The sequence below is a fragment of the Schistocerca nitens genome, chromosome 6 (assembly GCF_023898315.1).
Source record: "Schistocerca nitens isolate TAMUIC-IGC-003100 chromosome 6, iqSchNite1.1, whole genome shotgun sequence".
NCBI classification, from domain to species: Eukaryota; Metazoa; Arthropoda; class Insecta; order Orthoptera; family Acrididae; genus Schistocerca; species Schistocerca nitens.
The window spans coordinates 361503604-361522286 of record NC_064619.1 but is presented as its reverse complement, the minus strand read 5'-3'; the positions used below and the strand labels follow the sequence as shown (position 1 = coordinate 361522286).

General features: G+C 38.4%; 1 protein-coding gene across 1 annotated transcript in view; it reads right to left on the bottom strand.

Annotated features, from left to right (window-relative positions):
- LOC126263361 (neural-cadherin-like) overlaps positions 1-18683 on the bottom strand; it is a 454211-nt gene that overhangs the window by 81769 nt on the left and 353759 nt on the right. The window contains exon 18 of the mRNA XM_049960451.1: positions 9667-9780. Coding sequence (XP_049816408.1) covers positions 9667-9780 — 114 coding nt within the window. The remainder of the gene's footprint in view (positions 1-9666; positions 9781-18683) is intronic.

The following is an 18683-nucleotide window of genomic DNA, read 5'->3' as shown; positions in this document are numbered from 1 at the left end:
TCTTTTATTATTTATATTTACTGTTTAAATATTAATATACAGCTTCCGCTGTGCTGATGACATTGCTTGCACTGAGAACTTAAAAATAGTAATTTCAATACCACTCAATTTAAATATCACTCAATTCATCAGGAAATGCTAATTAGAACTATTCATTACTGTCAGTGCTTGCTGATAGAAAGGATGAACGAATTACAAGTGCACCCTGGAAGGGCATGCATCACACTGTTGAGATAGCTCACTAGGCAGTCTACAATAATTTTTTGAGGTGGCAACAACTGAACTACTGTGTGAAGTGCAATTGATAAAGTTGCCTTGGAAAACATATTTTTGTGATCTCATGTTGATTCTAAAATTGTGTGAAGCATTTTTGTGACTTTGCAGTGCTTGATTACTGAATAGGAATCTTGTTATAAACATTAATGATAGATTGGCTCTAGAAATTGTTTTACTAATTTTGCAGTTGGTGAAGTAAACAAAATTAGTTCTATCCTAACGTTTAATTATTCTTATCAGGCATTTAAACCTACCCATTTGTCACATTATTATGTATTGTTTGTTATACAAGCATTAAAGTATGCAATCAACAGAGAAGAAACCAATTGCACCCACATCTATGAGATGTAATGTAAGCAAGATGGCTACAAGTCAGTTACGAGAAATACGGGATGGACGTACTAGACTTTCATCACTGTGTGTCCCCATGTATATATTATGGCACAAAATATTTTGGACATTCATTCCCCTGGCTGCTGTGATTGTGTTATAGTTGCATGAAGTGTGTAACTGAGGAAAAGTAAATTTCAAAGTACTGGTTATTCCAGTGAACAGGGTAGTGAGAAAGTATTCCTTGTTAGTAAACTTATAGTTACTATGAGAAGAACACTTAATTTTTTAAGATACATATAATGACCGGTGTGACAAAGCTTCTGTAACTCAGTTGATTTATGAACTACGGTGGTACTCCAAAGTACTGATGCTCTGTAGCATAAATTTATCCTGGAAGAAACATTTCATTCTTGATGGATACATTAATAATTTTTAAAATGTTTTGTTGTCCAGTAAAATCATATAAAACTTCTAAATGAAACTACTAGTGTTTGCTGTCACAGGTTATCTTCAGATCACAAGTGTTATAAGTAGTTCACTTCAAAGAACATCGACGAAACTGCACTATCAACACAGACACAGTGGTTTTCTCAGTATGTTTCCAAGTGAACTATTGCTAACTAGGATCTGAAGACGACCAGTGATGGCCAAAACAGGTAATTTCCTTTAGGAATTTTATGTGATTGCACCAACAATCAACCATTTTGAAAATAAATTTATTTGCCAAAAACAGGTTTTGAAGAAGGTATTTCTATAACTTCTAGGTGTACAGCAATAGCCCATGATGAAGGCATAGCACCATACATATTCTATCATAATGGTACTGTATTTTGTCTAAACTACTGAACACTAAGTCAATGTCACTTCAGTGTCAAAAGATCACATCTTATTCTAATGTAGGTACATCAGAGATTCTTACAGGCTCAGTTCTGTGCGATACTAGATGTCTGATGTAATCATATCAGTACTGAGTTATAAATTACTCCTAGGAATCATGCAGTCAATGTCACTGTTATTACAAGGCCTCCAGACTTCATCAGTGTACCAAGGTGTTGCACATATTTACAAATGCTATTACTACTATTATCCAATGGAAAATCCAGGATGGATTATGACAATATTATGAAATATATAGTTGCTACTCAACATATAGAGAAGATGCTGAGACACAGATAAGCACAACAAAGAGACTGTAAAAAAGTAAGCTTTCAGCCAACAAGGCTTTCATCGGAAATAGACAACAAACACACACACACACTCATGCAAACGCAACTCACATGCATGACCACAGTCTTTAGCTGCTGAGACCAGCGAGTTGCATCTCCCTGATGAAGGTTTTGTTGGCCAAAAGCTTACATTCTGACAGTCTTTTTTTGTACTTATCTGCAACTCAGTATAACTACTATTACTAAGAAAACATCATTTGCTGGCCATGATCAGACACATTGCATTACATCTTAGTGATTATATATTAAAACCATGATAATAGACAACAAGCTTTAATCAACATAGATGTCTGTAAACGGCACTTTATAGTAATTAAAAGTTTCGAGTTTGTTGTGTCACACTGTAAGGTATCATGTTGACCAGCCTACGATTCAACCTGTAGAAAAAAATTCATTTACAGAATATAGTGGCAGTTGCTTGAGCACAAGCATCAATCTAGCCCTGAAGATTCTCAGTGGCAATGTCTGAACATCTGGTGGTAAGTGTTTGAACATCTTCAGGGATGGTGTGGGAAAACTGTCCAGTGTCTTACTTTGGTGACAGCTTGGAATACCAATGTCAGCCTTGTTTCATGTGACATAGTTGTGAATCTCTTGCCTCATGCAAAATAGTGTTTGATTTTCTTTCTTATAGACAAGGGAGTTGGAAACATACTGACTAAATACTGTCATTATTTCCAACTGCTCAAAAATGGGCCTACAGTAGTAAAATTTCTTACTAGAAAATATTATTCTTAAGCATTCTTTTGTAGGAGCAATATGTTTTTACTTCCAGTAGAGTTTCTCCACAGCGGCAGTCAATAAATGATGTGGCTGTGGCACAGTGCATAATATATTGTGATTAAGTACCGATACGTTATCATACATTTGACCTTCCTGAGGAGATAAATTATTCTTGAGAGCTTAGCACACACGTGTGCAATGTGTTCAGTCCATGTCAGTTTATTATCAGTTGTGATTCCCAGGAGTTTGATAGTATCAGTACCCATGGTCATTAATGTTGTAGAGAGTCCTGCGGTACATGGTGTTCAAGTGCTATTTCATGAAACATCGCCCCCTGGATACAAACACACTGCCACCTTCTCTGTCTATTAAGTAAAGTGACAGAGTCTCAAAAACAAGACCCTCCATACCATAAGATTTTAATTTTTCCAACAGTATCTTATGAGAGATGCAATTGAATACCTTGATTACATCACAAAGAATTAAAGCCATGCAGTTCTTTTCATTAAATGCTTCAATTATTTTTGTTGTTACACGAAGCATTACAATAAATGAAAATTTATCTCTTCTAAATTGGTGTTGATTGTCCAGGAAGATGTTGTTGTCTTTGAAATAACCTAACAGTTGGTTCTTCATTATAGATTCAATCACTTTTGCTAGTATAGATGTTACAGAAATTGGGGTGTAGGTGGATGGACAGTTAGGATGACCTTTTTTATACACTGGTACTGTCTTTGCAGTTTTAAGAACTTTGGAAAAGTACCAACCTTAACACGTTGGTTGATGATGGCTGTCAAAGGTTCAGCAATATCAGATACAGTATCCTTAAGAACAGCACACGACATGCCATTTATATCTGTGCTAACACAGCGCTCAAAATCTTTCACAATTTTCACAATGTCCTCTGAAAGTACTTCCTTCCACTTGATCAGGGTGCAACCATTGATAATGCTTATATTGCTTGTAATATCAATTTCTAAATCTGCTACATTAGCTACATTATTCCCAACAGCATCAATAAAATATTTTTTTAAATCATCAGGGCTGCAAACATTTAATGGGGAAGTGGGCCTTTTTCTGTGTTCATTAACCAGTTCCTAGGCCACTTTGCATGGGTTGTGGCCTTCAGATATGAACTTAACAGTATATGCCTTCTAGCAGATTCCTTCCTATAGCTTCTTTTAGGTTTCAGATAACAACAATGAAACATATCTTTGGTCCTGGCATCTGTTGCTTTTTTAATTTGGTCATTTAGCAGCAAAACAACACACTTCATATTTTTCAGCTTGGAGTGCATCACACCTGTCTCTCTGCCTATTTTGCTTTTATTTTTTGGTTTATCTACAGGATTCTTTATGGTTACTGATGGGAAACAACTGTCAAAATTTATTTTGAGGAACTGGAAAATACATTTAAAAGCATCACTTGGTCCCCGTCATACAACTTCAGACTGCCAATCAATCCTAACAAGCACATTTCTGAAGATGACTATTCCTTCCTCCATTGTAATTCTTTTACTGAAGGTATAGCCAGAACACCATGCACTGAGTTTTCTATGAAGGCTCCTTTGCCTATTTTGGTAGACAACTAATGCATCATGATCTGCCATCAATGGATCCAAGAGACTTATTCTGTAGTCCCAGGTGCTTAGGTTCATGATGACAGTGTCAAGGCAAACCTCTCCTCTTGTTGGTTCATGGTAAGCTACATATGTCCCACAGCTACTTATCCAGTACTTGATAGTTTTTTGCCGCCTTCTCCCAAATGGATGTTGAGGACAACAAACAACATAATTTTTGAATTCATACACATTAGGCAGCACAAATAGCTGTCCATCTTGGTGAGAAAATTATCAAAGTCTCCACCAGGAGCATGGTACATGGACATGACAACAATATTTACATCACACAGCCCTAATGCAGTCAGCGCTAAATCCAGCTCAACACAAAACTTTTTTAGGTGAAGTTCCCGACACTAAGACTGTTGTTTGCATAAACAGATACTGCACCATAAGTAGCTGTTTTACGATACCATACGCTTACCACACGTAGCAGTTTTATGATACCATGCACTTATCATTTCTAGATAGTCTATATGTCTATAATAATCACATTCCTGCTCAACTAGACAGTGTTCACTAAGGCACACAGTGATGCATTGGGTTTGATTTGGTCTACAAAGATGGCTAAATTCTACAGTTTTGTTCTGATACACTGGACACTTGCAACAACAACAGGCACTTTTTCTTCTGGAATAATTACTAAATAGGAGAGCTGTACCTTCTCTTCAATAAAAAAAAAAATGCTTTATATCTACATTTCAGGTCACACAAAAGGCTCCATTAATTAATACTTGATTTCTCAGTCTACACTTAGTTTAAAACTGCAATTAAATCCATTCATGGTTAGTTTCCCAACTACAAAGTTCTTGTAGTCTGGGAAACACTCTCCCAAGAAAGTAGTTAATTTTCAGCTGTTGTGCTACTTCTCTGCTCTGGCCAAATAGAACCACATCTTCCTATTTCCACAAAACATGTTCACTTCTTTACCAGTACACGGATAAGCAAAGCATGTTTTATCAGCAAACCATTACATTATGTGACAGCACAATTTACTCTATAGTAGATACCCTGGAGAGACATGTCAATTGAAAATAAGTTATTGTAACAGCTTAACAGACAGTGATAGGGAAGTACATATGGTGTAAAATATTGAGCTGAAGGGTTGGGGATAGCCTTGTTACATTTAGTGTGGTTCCACCACCCCACTGCTCAACCTTATGTGTGCCCAACAAGTATGAAGCAGCCTTTGATGTAGCTATCAGGAAATAAACAAGCATGAAATTTATGGAATGGTGTATGAATTTGTAACTGCAATTGAGACATCGATGAAGAATGTGGAGAGAAAACTGCACTGGATGAACACTTCCAAGTTGCTGAAGTTTAATACTGCATGATTATCTAATGTTCTACTTTCTTTTTAAGTGGTTTTTGGTGCTTGGTAAAACTGATATGGCAATTTATAAGATGATGCTGTACACAAAAACTTCTGAGTTCTGAAATCTTTGATTTCATCACAAGTCATATAAGAAATGGACTATAAATAAATACCTCTGCTTGTTTTATGTTATCATGCACTACATTTCATAATTTCAAATATCAACAATACCATATTCAAAATTGAAGTTCTCACTAAGTTCAGCATGAAGGACTTTTCAAGATATAAACTTCATATTGCTTACATCAGTAACATAAAGTATTTTAAGTAAAATAAATTCGTTTCTTGTATTTAAAAATTAAAAAGTTTTTTTCATTGTTGTTCAAGTTACTTAATCTCCCGTATGTTACCTACTAACTCACTACAATGGTAGTATTTTCTTGTCCATACTTTTCCATTGACTGTTGAGATTGACATATCAAAAGACTGAGATACAGTGTTCAATGTTATATATTACTACCGGACATGATCTAGTTACTGTAGCTGATGTGTCTGTCTGCCTATACTGGGAGCCTCAGATCTCCTGTACAGACACTTTTTCTCAGCAAACAGAGGGTCCAGTCATGGTCAGGTAAAATGCACCTCAGGCATATGACTGACAAGTACTCATGCAGTGCCTGTAAACTGTTGGAAAACTGAGAAAATGAACTCAATCTCAGAACTTCAAGTAGCAAAAATTAGTTATCAAGACATAGAGTGGTATGTTTGAGTACAATTCACAGAAACATGATGGCATGATGGCTGGAGCTAATACTTCAGAGTTATTATCCTATTCATGAACTTTGCATTGTATTATGTATTTTCAACACAGTGTCAACAGGATTTTCTTTATTACTTCCTATGTCTCATTTTAACAATTTCCATACACTATTAGTGATATCATCTCACTCTTCCTGACAATAATAAGCTATCTTTCTCCACTTTCTTACTGTGACAATGCTTATTTATTACTGATCCCTCCAACTGAAGCCAACACTGAAACTTTCTTTTCCTAGTTCATAACATTTTCCAACCATGAGCCATCCCTCTCTCCCCCTCCACCAAACCTCCCTGTGATAACATTCCAGCAGTTACTTACCTCCAACTTGGCCGCACCTTCCTTGCCCATGTATTTCCCAAGAACACAAACCTCTCAATGGAAGAAAGAACAGCCACACAAAGGCAAACCCTTATTTAATGTTCGTCCCTGCAGATAAAGACTCCCTGCAGACAAAGGCTCTATCACTGTTGTGATGAAACATAGCAATTATCTGACACAATGTATCTACCAATGATCTCAGTTCTCCAACTGCAAGCTCTGCCTTAGTGATTCCCCCAACCTTCCCCCACAGAAGTCCAGCATAACTTCCAATCCCTACTTGAATACTTAACCCATCCAGAGTCTTCCTCCTCATCTCAACAGTCCTCACAGACCCACCTGCTACATACTTCCAAACATTTACAAACCCAAAAGTTCTGGATTCTCCATCATTGTCTGTTACTGTACTCCCACTAAAAAATCTCCACTTTTACCAACCAATACCTCAAAACCACTGTCAATGGTCTAGTCTCTTATTTTAAAGATATGAACCACTACTTTTACCAACTCCCAACCATCCCCACTCCATTATAACCTGAAATCCTACTCATCACTGTTGATACCAACTCCTCAGCACTAAATTCCCTGTACTCATGGGCTTGCTGTGGCAGTCTGTCTGTGGATCATATAGCCACATGGACACTCACATAGCACCCTTATATACCAGCGACATTATGGGTCATCTGGAAAACCATCCCTTGTCTTCCAAAAGCCCTTGTCTGGTTCAGGATCAATGATGACATCTTCAAAATATGGACCCTGAGCCAAGACATACTATCCTCATGCCTCCACAGCCTCTACCTTCTCTTCCATTCAGCTCACCTGGTCTTCTTCCATTCACCACACCTGTGTCACCTTGCAGGACACAGTTTCATCCATACTTCTGTCCATATCAAGCCCACTAATCAACAGTACCTGCATTTTTACAGCTGCCATCTCTGTACACCAAAGACTTGCTCCACATAATCTGGCCACCAGTGCACAGCACAGTTGCCTGATGTAAAGTCCCTTCTGCGCTATGCCAAAGGTCTCAATAATGCCTTTACACGGAATCACTATCCCCCAAATCTAGTCCACAAGCAGATTTCCCACACCATATTCTCACACACCACTGCTTCTCCCACCATCTCAAAGAACCAGCAATGCCCCCCACACAAAATAATCCTGGACTGGAGCAACTGAACCATGTCCTTTGCCATGGCTTCTACTTCCTATCATGGTGCACGTTTATGAGAGGCATCCTACTCACAATCCTTCCCACACTTCATAAAATTGTATTCCCCTCCAGACATAACACTCTGCCCCATCCTTATGCCAAACCCATTCCCAACCCCTTGCCCATCCTGTGTAAGAACTAGGTACAAAATATGTGCAATTCATCCACCCAGCACATCCCACTCCAGTCAGGTCAGAGGCTAATTGTACCCCAGTGGAGACAGGACCAACTGTGAAACCATCCATGTTATATACCATCTCTGCTGCAATTTCTGCCTGGTATCTTATGTGAGCATGACTACAGACCAACTGTCCACCTGAATGAACGGTAACCACCATATGTGGCTAAGGGCAGAGTTTGGAGCACAGCAAGATGGAAACTCCTCATATGTTATGTTTTCCACTGTCACAAATATTAATTTTTTTCCTTCTTTCTTCAAGACAGCTGCACACATAATATGCAGTATGTACACGAATGTCCCTGAGGGTTAGTTACACATAGTTTCAATTAAATTTATAGTTCAGTTAATTATTTTTATCTTCCTGATTCAAATGGTACAATTAATCTCACTAGAGGCTCAGTTAATTAAAAGTTATAACTAACTGAAATTCTGACTGTAGAAAGTAATGGGAAAAAACTTTGAGCTAATCAATAGAATACACATTGTTGTTTTCATTCATTTGAAAATAGAAACCAACAACTATTAATTAGGTCATGGTGTGACAGCATAACATAAGTAGTACAGTACAGTTTAGTAACTTGTACAAGACGGCCAGATGGAAGTGGTACATAGCAATGTAAGGAGCATTAGCCCAACAGAGGCTGCTGGCTATGGCTCAAGCAATTGAGGTGGAGGCCTGGAGCATCTGAACAGCATGCTACTCAATTGTGTGACATGCACACAGTAGTAGTGACAGAGGTGTAGTAATGTGCAGATTACTATAGTTTGTTCCCAGTCAGAAGCTGATTCAGCATGGAAACAGCCTCTCTGTCTAATGTGACAGCATGCTCAGTAGGAATCATGGAATCAACTTTAACTCTTGTAACTCATGCTTGCAGTTGTACTAAACATTTGCAAGGTTAGTTACACAAAGTTTCAATTAAATTTATAGTTCAGTTAATTATTTTTATCTTCCTGATTCAAATGGTATAATTAATCTCACTGGAGGCTCATTTAATTAAAAGTTATAGCTAACTGAAATTCTGACTCTAGTAACTAATGGGAAAAGCTTTAGGTTTATGGATAGAATACAGTGTTCTTTTCCAAGAACATCAAATGAATGTAGTGTAATAATTACAAGTCAATTACCAGTCAGTATAGCTCCACACATGACTGAACTTAACTCACACTGCTACAATGAATTCTGATTCCACAGATATTCACACAGAACTAAGTGTATCCCATGCTTTCCCATCCATGGCCAAGCAAGTTTAGATCCCTGTGTTGCAGTCAGACTTCCTGATTTTAGTATATCTACTGGATAACAGTAGTTAGAAGGAATCTGTTCTAAATGTTCATGTTGTACTGTAATTATTTTAAGCTATTCAGCATTCAGCTGGCTTTTATGTCATAGCATCTTCTTAACTTTATCAGATGTCATGAAGTTTTGTGAGCTGTTAGTATGAGAGCATGTTATCACCAAATAAAAGTATATTACTGTGTAATTAGAACACATTTCAATAAACAGAATACACATAAACTTAAAATAAACTCATTTAACCCAAGCAAGCACTACTACTCCATTTTCTGCAGTTAAAGCACATTATGAATATCCAAACAAAGGGTTGTGACTTTAGATCTCTGATGGAACAACTTACCTTTACTGTGTGCCATTGTCCATCACTGACTGTAATATTACTCAACCACAAATCTTTCTCTTCTGGTTGAAGGCTATTGAGGTTGTAATAGAAATGAAGCTTGCTGTCATTTATCTGCAGAAAACAATACATAAAACATGAACACATATTTTCCTAATAAAAACAAAAATGAAACACTAATATTCATATGGATACCCAAAATTCTATATACAATAAAGAAACTGACAATATTTATGTCACTTCTCTACATATACTAAAATTATTAAGAAGGCCCATATTGAATCTCTTATATTCCTATATCATATTCTGACAGTTTAGTGCCAACATGTATGTCAAAAATATGGTGTGTTGTATGAGATTAAAATACTTATGGAGTTCAGGAACCACTTCTCTACATATATTAAAATTATTAAGAAGGCCCATATTGAATCTCTTATGTTCCTATATCATATTCTGATAGTTTAGTGCCAACATGTATGTCAAAAATATGGTGTGTTGTATGAGATTAAAATACTGATGGTGTTCAGGAACCCTCATTATGACCTATTTTTACTCTCTTTAACTATTTTTCTCACCTTTGGCCTCGTCACCCAAGAATTTTGACCATGGGATACTGCTTGAACCTTTGCTTAGCTGCCTGCCTATATGAAACTTCCTGGCAGGTTAAAACTGTGTGCCCGACCGAGACTTGAACTCGGGACCTTTGCCTTTCGCGGGCAAGTGCTCTACCAACTGAGCTACCAAAGCACGACTCACGCCAGGTAGTCACAGCTTTACTTCTGCCAGTATCTCGTCTCCTACCTTCCAAACTTTACAGAAGCTCTCCTGCAAACCTGGCAGAACTAACACTCCTGAAAGAAAGGATAAAGCAGAGACATGGCTTAGCCACAGCCTGGGGGATGTTCCCAGAATGAGATATTCACTCTGCAGCGGAGTGTGCGCTGATATGAAACTTCCTGGCAGATTAAAACTGTGTGCCCGACCGAGACTCGAACTCGGGACCTTTGCCTTTTGCGGGCAAGTGCTCTACCAAGTTTGGAAGGTAGGAGACGAGATACTGGCAGAAGTAAAGCTGTGAGTACCGGGCGTGAGTTGTGCTTCGGTAGCTCAGTTGGTAGAGCACTTGCCCGCGAAAGGCAAATGTCCCGAGTTCGAGTCTTGGTTGGGCACACAGTTTTAATCTGCCAGGAAGTTTCATATCAGCGCACACTCCACTGCAGAGTGAAAATCTCATTCTGCCTGCCTATAGCTTGAGTGAGGAACAACACATGACCCATCAAGGGACAGACTGTATCCTAGATTCCTCTTATGACTTAGGAATGGATGCATCTGTGGCCAGATGGATTATGGGCATGGACTATGACAGTTATTGCTTGTAGTATTGTGATTCAGGACACAAGTGAGATATGGTGTGTGTCCTCCACAAACATTGCTACCTCTCCCTTCACTCTGCACCAGTAAGGTAGTATCACAGCAGCACTAGCAGCCTACATTCCCAATTATTTGATGGATGTATTCCAATCTTTGTCTTGCTCTTTAGTTTTTACTCTCTACAGCTCCCTCTAGTTTCATAAAAATCATTACCTGATCTCTTACCAGATGCCCTATCATCCTGTCCTTTTTTCTTGTCAGGGTTTTCCATACAGTCCATTCCTTGCTGATTCTATGGCGAACTTCCTTATTACTTATCTTATCAGCCCACCTAATTTTCAATATTCTTCTGTAGCATCTCAAATGCTTCTCTTTTCCTCTGTTCCAGATTTCCCATGTTCCATATCTCACTATCATACAATTCTGTGCTACAATTTTACATTCTCAGAAATTGATTCCTCAAATTAAGATCTGTGTTTGATAATAGCTGACTTCTCTTGGTCAGGAATGCTCTTTTTACTAGTGATGGTCTGCTTTTTCAGTCCTCCTTGCTCTGTCTGGCATGGGTTATTTTGCTACCTCAATTCTTTTCCACTTTCACTGAGGGTAGCAACGTCATCACTGTGGATAGCAATGATATCAGTAAATCTTAAGATTGACATCCTTGCAACTTGAATTTTAATCCCACTTTTGAACCTTTCTTTTATTTCCATCATTACTTCTTTGACAAATAGATTGAACAGTAGTGACAAAAGACTACATAGCTGTCTTTCACCCTTTTTAATCAGTTCAGTTCATACTTCGTCTTCCACTCTTATTGTTCCCTCTTTATTCTTCAACATATTGTATAGTACGTGTCTTTCCCTACAGCTTACCCTTATCTATTTTTCTCAGGATTTTGTACTTCTTGCACGATGTTACATTGTCAAACATTTTTTATAGGTCGACAAATCCTATGAATGCACTTAATTTTTCTTCAGTCTTCCTTCCATTACTAACTGCAATGTCAGAACAGCCTCTCTGGCACCTTTACTTTTCCTGCAGGCAAACTGACTGTGATCTAAAATATCCTCAATTTTCTTTCCCATTCTTCTGTACATTATTCTTGTCAGCAACTTGGATGCATGAGCTGTTCAGCTGATTGTGTGATAATTGTTGCTCTTGTTGGCTTTTGCAATCTTGTGAACTGTGTGCATGATGTTTTTCTGGAAGTCTGATGGTTTATCACCAGTCTCATATGTTCTATACACCAATGTGAACAATCGTTTTGTTGCAACTTCCCCCGATGATTTTAGAAATTATGTTGAGATGTTATCCATTCCTTCTGCCTTATGTCACTTCAAGTCTTCCAGAGCTTTTCTAAATTTTGATTGTAAAATTGGATCTCCTACCTCTTCCCTATCGACTCGTGTTTCTTCTTCTATCAAACTGTCAGCTTAAAGTCCTCCCCCTGAAAGAAGCTGTTAATGCACACCTTCGACCTGTCTGTGCTATAGATCTCTTTTTACAAGGATATATAATATTTCAAAGTATTTAGAAGTTTAGACTAGTTTAAAATAAGCTAATTCCTATACGCATACATTTACAGACTTCTAGTTAGAGACAATCATTAGATTTGCTCCTGGTATACAATACTTCTTTTGTGAATAACATATTAAATAATGTAACGCCACACTGCTCACTATTAGTCACTCAATACACTACACACATTGTTTCATAACACTTTACTCACTACACACACACACACACACACACACACACACACACACACACACACACATTGGTGATCTCTCGGCCATTTTCTATACCGCAACTTCCCATTTGCTATCCTGAAAAAGTAAGTCAGCATCCTTCTATAATGAGTGAGATGCTGAGCTGAGAAAGAAGAAGGGGTGTTAGTTTTGTGCTATGCATAGCTTGGGGTTAAGTTCTTCTATAAAAGAAGGAGTAAAACTTAGTGTGAAAGTGTTATGTGGAATGTTGGATGTTTTATAATCATTATTATTGTTTATTTGTATAATATTTTTTTTACCACACCCCTACTCCATTTTATGTAAGTAATCCTTCAATGTATAAAATGTATTGCATAACAGGCACTTTTTAGTTGCCTTTTTAAATAAGTGTATTTTTGCAATTTCTTTATTCTCTTTTGGTAATTTATTGTACAGTTTTATTCCTTGGTAGAAAATGCTGTTTTGAGTTTTATGTTTATTTTTTCTTGGTAAATGTAAGTTCAGTCTAGCTCATGTTTCATGGTCATGGACAGCACTGTTTTTGCAGTAATTACTAATGTTATTTCTGATGTGTACAACTGACAGGTAAATTTTTTCACACAGAGCAGTTATAATCCCCAGTTTTTTGAACAGATCTTTAAAATGAGATCAATTACTATTTTTGGTTATTATTCTTATGGCTCTTTTCTGGAGTTTGAAAATTGTTTTCATGTTTTGTGCATTTGTTCCCCAAAAATGAATGCCATAACTAAGAACTCTTCCCCCATGAACCATGGACCTTGCCGTTGGTGGGGAGGCTTGCGCGCCTAAGCGATACAGATGGCCGTACCGTAGGTGCAACCACAACGGAGGGGTATCTGCTGAGAGGCCAGACAAACGTATGGTTCCTGAAGAGGGGCAGCAGCCTTTTCAGTAGTTGCAGGGGCAAGAGTCTGGATGATTGATTGATCTGGCCTTGTAACATTAACCAAAATGGCCTTGCTGTGCTGGTACTGCGAACGGCTGAAAGCAAGGGGAAACTACAGCCGTAATTTTTCCCGAGGGCATGCAGCTTTACTGTATGATTAAATGATGATGGCGTCCTCTTGGCTAAAATATTCCGGAGGTAAAATAGTCCCCCATTCGGATCTCCGGGCGGGGACTACTCAAGAGGACGTCGTTATCAGGAGAAAGAAAACTGGCATTCTACGGATCGGAGCATGGAATGTCAGATCCCTTAATTGGGCAGGTAGGTTAGAAAATTTAAAAAGGGAAATGGATAGGTTAAAGTTAGATATAGTGGGAATTAGTGAAGTTTGGTGGCAGGAGGAACAAGACTTTTGGTCAGGTGATTTCAGGGTTATAAATACAAAATCAAATAGGGGTAATGCAGGAGTAGGTTTAATAATGAATAAACAAATAGGAGTGCCGGTTAGCTACTACAAACAGCATAGTGAACGCATTATTGTGGCCAAGATAGACACAAAGCCCATGCCTACTACAGTAGTACAAGTTTATATGCCAACTAGCTCTGCAGATGATGAAGAAATTAATGAAATGTACGACGAGTTAAAAGAAATTATTCAGGTAGTGAAGGGAGACAAAATTTAATAGTCATGGGTGACTGGAATTCGTCAGTAGGAAAAGGGAGAGAAGGAAACATAGTAGGTGAATATGGATTGGGGGGAAGAAATGAAAGAGGAAGCCGCCTTGTAGAATTTTGCACAGAGCATAACTTAATCATAGCTAACACTTGGTTCAAGAATCATAAACGAAGGTTGTATACCTGGAAGAATCCTGGAGATACTAAAAGGTATCAGATAGATTATATAACGGTAAGACAGAGATTTAGGAACCAGGTTTTAAATTGTAAGACATTTCCAGGGGCAGATGTGGATTCTGAACACAATCTATTGGTTATGAACTGCAGATTGAAACTGAATAAACTGCAAAAAGGTGGGAATTTAAGGAGATGGGACCTGGATAAACTGAAAGAACCAGAGGTTGTAGAGAGTTTCAGGGAGAGCATAAGGGAACAATTGACAGGAGTGGGGGAAAGAAATACAGTAGAAGAAGAATGGGTAGCTCTGAGGGATGAAGTAGTGAAGGCAGCAGAGGATCAAGTAGGTAAAAAGACGAGGGCTAATAGAAATCCTTGGGTAACAGAAGAAATATTGAATTTAATTGATGAAAGGAGAAAATATAAAAATGCAGTAAATGAAGCAGGCAAAAAGGAATACAAACGTCTCAAAATGAGATTGACAGGAAGTGCAAAATGGCTAAGCAGGCATGGCTAGAGGACAAATGTAAGGATGTAGAGGCTTGTCTCACTAGGGGTAAGATAGATACTGCCTACAGGAAAATTAAAGAGACCTTTGGAGAGAAGAGAACCACTTGTATGAATATCAAGAGCTCAGATGGCAACCCAGTTCTAAGCAAAGGAGGGAAGGCAGAATGGTGGAAGGAGTATATAGAGGGTTTATACAAGGGCGATGTACTTGAGGACAATATTATGGAAATGGAAGAGGATGTAGATGAAGATGAAATGGGATATAAGATACTGCGTGAAGAGTTTGACAGAGCACTGAAAGACCTGAGTCGAAACAAGGCCTTGGGAGAGCCAGTCATGACAAAACTCTACCATCTGGTGAGCATGATGTATGAGACAGGCGAAATACCCACAGACTTCAAGAAGAATATAATAATTCCAATCCCAAAGAAAGCAGGTGTTGACAGATGTGAAAATTACCGAACTATCAGTTTAATAAGTCACAGCTGCAAAATACTAACACGAATTCTTTACAGACAAATGGAAAAACTGGTAGAAGCGGACCTCGGGGAAGATCAGTTTGGATTCCGTAGAAATGTTGGAACACGTGAGGCAATACTAACCTTACGACTTATCTTAGAAGAAAGATTAAGAAAAGGCAAACCTATGTTTCTAGCATTTGTAGACTTAGAGAAAGCTTTTGACAACATTAACTGGAATACCTTCTTTCAAATTCTGAAGGTAGCAGGGGTAAAATACAAGGAGCGAAAGGCTATTTACAATTTGTACAGAAACCAGATGGCAGTTATAAGAGTCGACGGGCATGAAAGGGAAGCAGTGGTTGGGAAAGGAGTGAGACAGGGTTGTAGCCTCTCCCCAATGTTATTCAATCTGTATATTGAGCAAGCAGTAAAGGAAACAAAAGAAAAATTTGGAGTAGGTATTAAAATTCATGGAGAAGAAGTAAAAACTTTGAGGTTCGCCGATGCCATTGTAATTCTGTCAGAGACAGCAAAGGACTTGGAAGAGCAGTTGAACGGAATTGACAGTGTCTTGAAAGGAGGATATAAGATGAACAACAACAAAAGCAAAACGAGGATAATGGAATGTAGTCAAATTAAATCGGGTGATGGTGAGGGGATTAGATTAGGAAATGAGACACTTAAAGTAGTAAAGGAGTTTTGCTATATAGGGAGTAAAATAACTGATGATGGTCAAAGTAGAGAGGATATAAAATGTAGACTGGCAATGGCAAGGAAATCGTTTCTGAAGAAGAGAAATTTGTTAACATCTAGTATAGATTTAAGTGTCAGGAAGTCGTTTCTGAAAGTATTTGTATGGAGTGTAGCCATGTATGGAAGTGAAACATGGACGATAACCAGTTTGGACAAGAAGAGAATAGAAGCTTTCGAAATGTGGTGCTACAGAAGAATGCTGGAGATAAGGTGGGTAGATCACATAACTAATGAGGAGGTATTGAATAGGATTGGGGAGAAGAGAAGTTTGTGGCACAACTTGACTAGAAGAAGGGATCGGTTGGTAGGACATGTTTTGAGGCATCAAGGGATCACAAATTTAGCATTGGAGGGCAGCGTGGAGGGTAAAAATCATAGAGGGAGACCAAGAGATCAATACACTAAGCAGATTCAGAAGGATGTAGGTTGCAGTAAGTACTGGGAGATGAAGAAGCTTGCACAGGATAGAGTAGCATGGAGAGCTGCATTAAACCAGTCTCAGGACTGAAGACCACAACAACAACAACTAAGAACTGAGAGCACATATGAATAGTATGTAACTACAAGACACTGCATTTTACACACTAATGATAGGATTCTACGGACATAAAATGCTGATGACATTCTGTTTGCAATTAGCTTTGTGTGTTCACACCACTTCAACTGACAATCAATATTTATTCCTAGAAATTTTGCATTTGTTACACAGTCTATAGAGGTGACATCTGCATTTAATTTAACATTGTCATTTTCCCTCTTCAAACTGAAGTTCATGGCATTAGTTTTCTTTACATTGAATGTGATTGTATTGCTTATTGACCAATCGTAAACTTCCTTCAGCGTTTCATTTGCTTTCTCTGCAAGGAGTTCTCTTGTTTTTGCAGTGGTTATAATGTTGCTGTTACCAGTGAAGAGAAATTTTTCACCATGAGTAACGCTATTGGGAAAGCCATCGATATATATCAGGAATAGTATTGGTCCCAATATGCTGCCTTGCGGAACCCCTACATTAATGTATTTTGGTTCTGATAAGTATTGGAATACCCACTGCTCCATTGATATTACTACCCTTACTTTAATTTCACTGAAGGTTGTTTTAATTTTTATATATGCTCAGACATTCCTTCCAACAATCATTTCTTTTTCGATTTCATCATATTTTTCATGTAGCCGTTTTGCCTTAGCTTCCCTGTAGTTCCTACTTCTTTCATTCCCAAGTGACTTGTATTTCTGTATTCTTGAATTTCCCTGAACATTTTTGTACTCTCTTCTTTTGTCAAGAAACCGAAGTATTTCTTCTGTTACCCGCAGTTTCTTTACAGTTACCTTCCTTGTACCTACATTTTTCTCTCAAACATCTGTGACTGCCCTTTTTTGAGATTTCCACTCCTCTTCAACTGAACGTCCTACAGAGCTATTCAGTACTGACTATTAAAGTTCACCCTGCACTGCATCATTACTAAATTGTGATCTGAGTCTATATCTGCTCCTGAGTATGCCTTACGATACAATATCTGATTTCAGGACATCTGCCTGACCATTTCCTATTGAAATTCATCTATAAATGAAGGTTCAGTATGGTGATGCATGTTTGTCACAGCAGCAAGTCTACGAATGGAGTAGGAAGTTTGCAATTGGTGTGACTTCAGTTGAAGATGCTCCTCGTCCAGGTCAGGCACAACGAGTTGTGACTCCACAGAACATTGCAGCAGTTGAAGCCATAGTGAAGGAAAACCGACGAGTGACACTGAATGACATTGTAGCATGTTTACAGATTAGTCATGGGTCAGCACACCACTTTGTGCATGATGTGCTCCATTTCACAAAGTGTCTGCAAGATGGGTGCCATGGCAGCTGACTCCTGAAATGAGAGAACAATGTGTTGATGGTTGTGACAAACTTCTTCGGCACTTTGAATGAGAAGGTGATGGCTTTCTTGCATGAAGCGTTACTAGGGACAAAACCTGGGTTCACTTCCACCAACTGGAAAAGAAGAGAGCAAGCAAGGAATGGCGCCATTCCTCATCACCAAAACCAAAGAAGTTTCGAACAGAACCATCAGCAGGGAAGGTTACGCTGACTCTCTTTTGGGATGAAAAAGGCATCATTTTGGGGCATTACATGCCTAGAGGGACCACTGTCACCAGTGCATCATACACAGATCTCCTAAAAAATCATCTGGAGCCTGCAATCAAATCAAAGCGACATGGATTGCTGTCAGCAGGTGTGCTTTTGCAACATGACAATGCAAGGACCCACACTGCCCATACAACAGTTGCAACAATCACATACCTGCATTTTGAGTGTCTTCCTCATCCACCATACTCACCAGACCTTGCCCCAAGTGATTTCCATATGTTTGCACACTCAAAGATGCAATGGGAGGTAAGAAGTTCCATTCTGATCAAGAGGTATGCCACGCGGTGCATG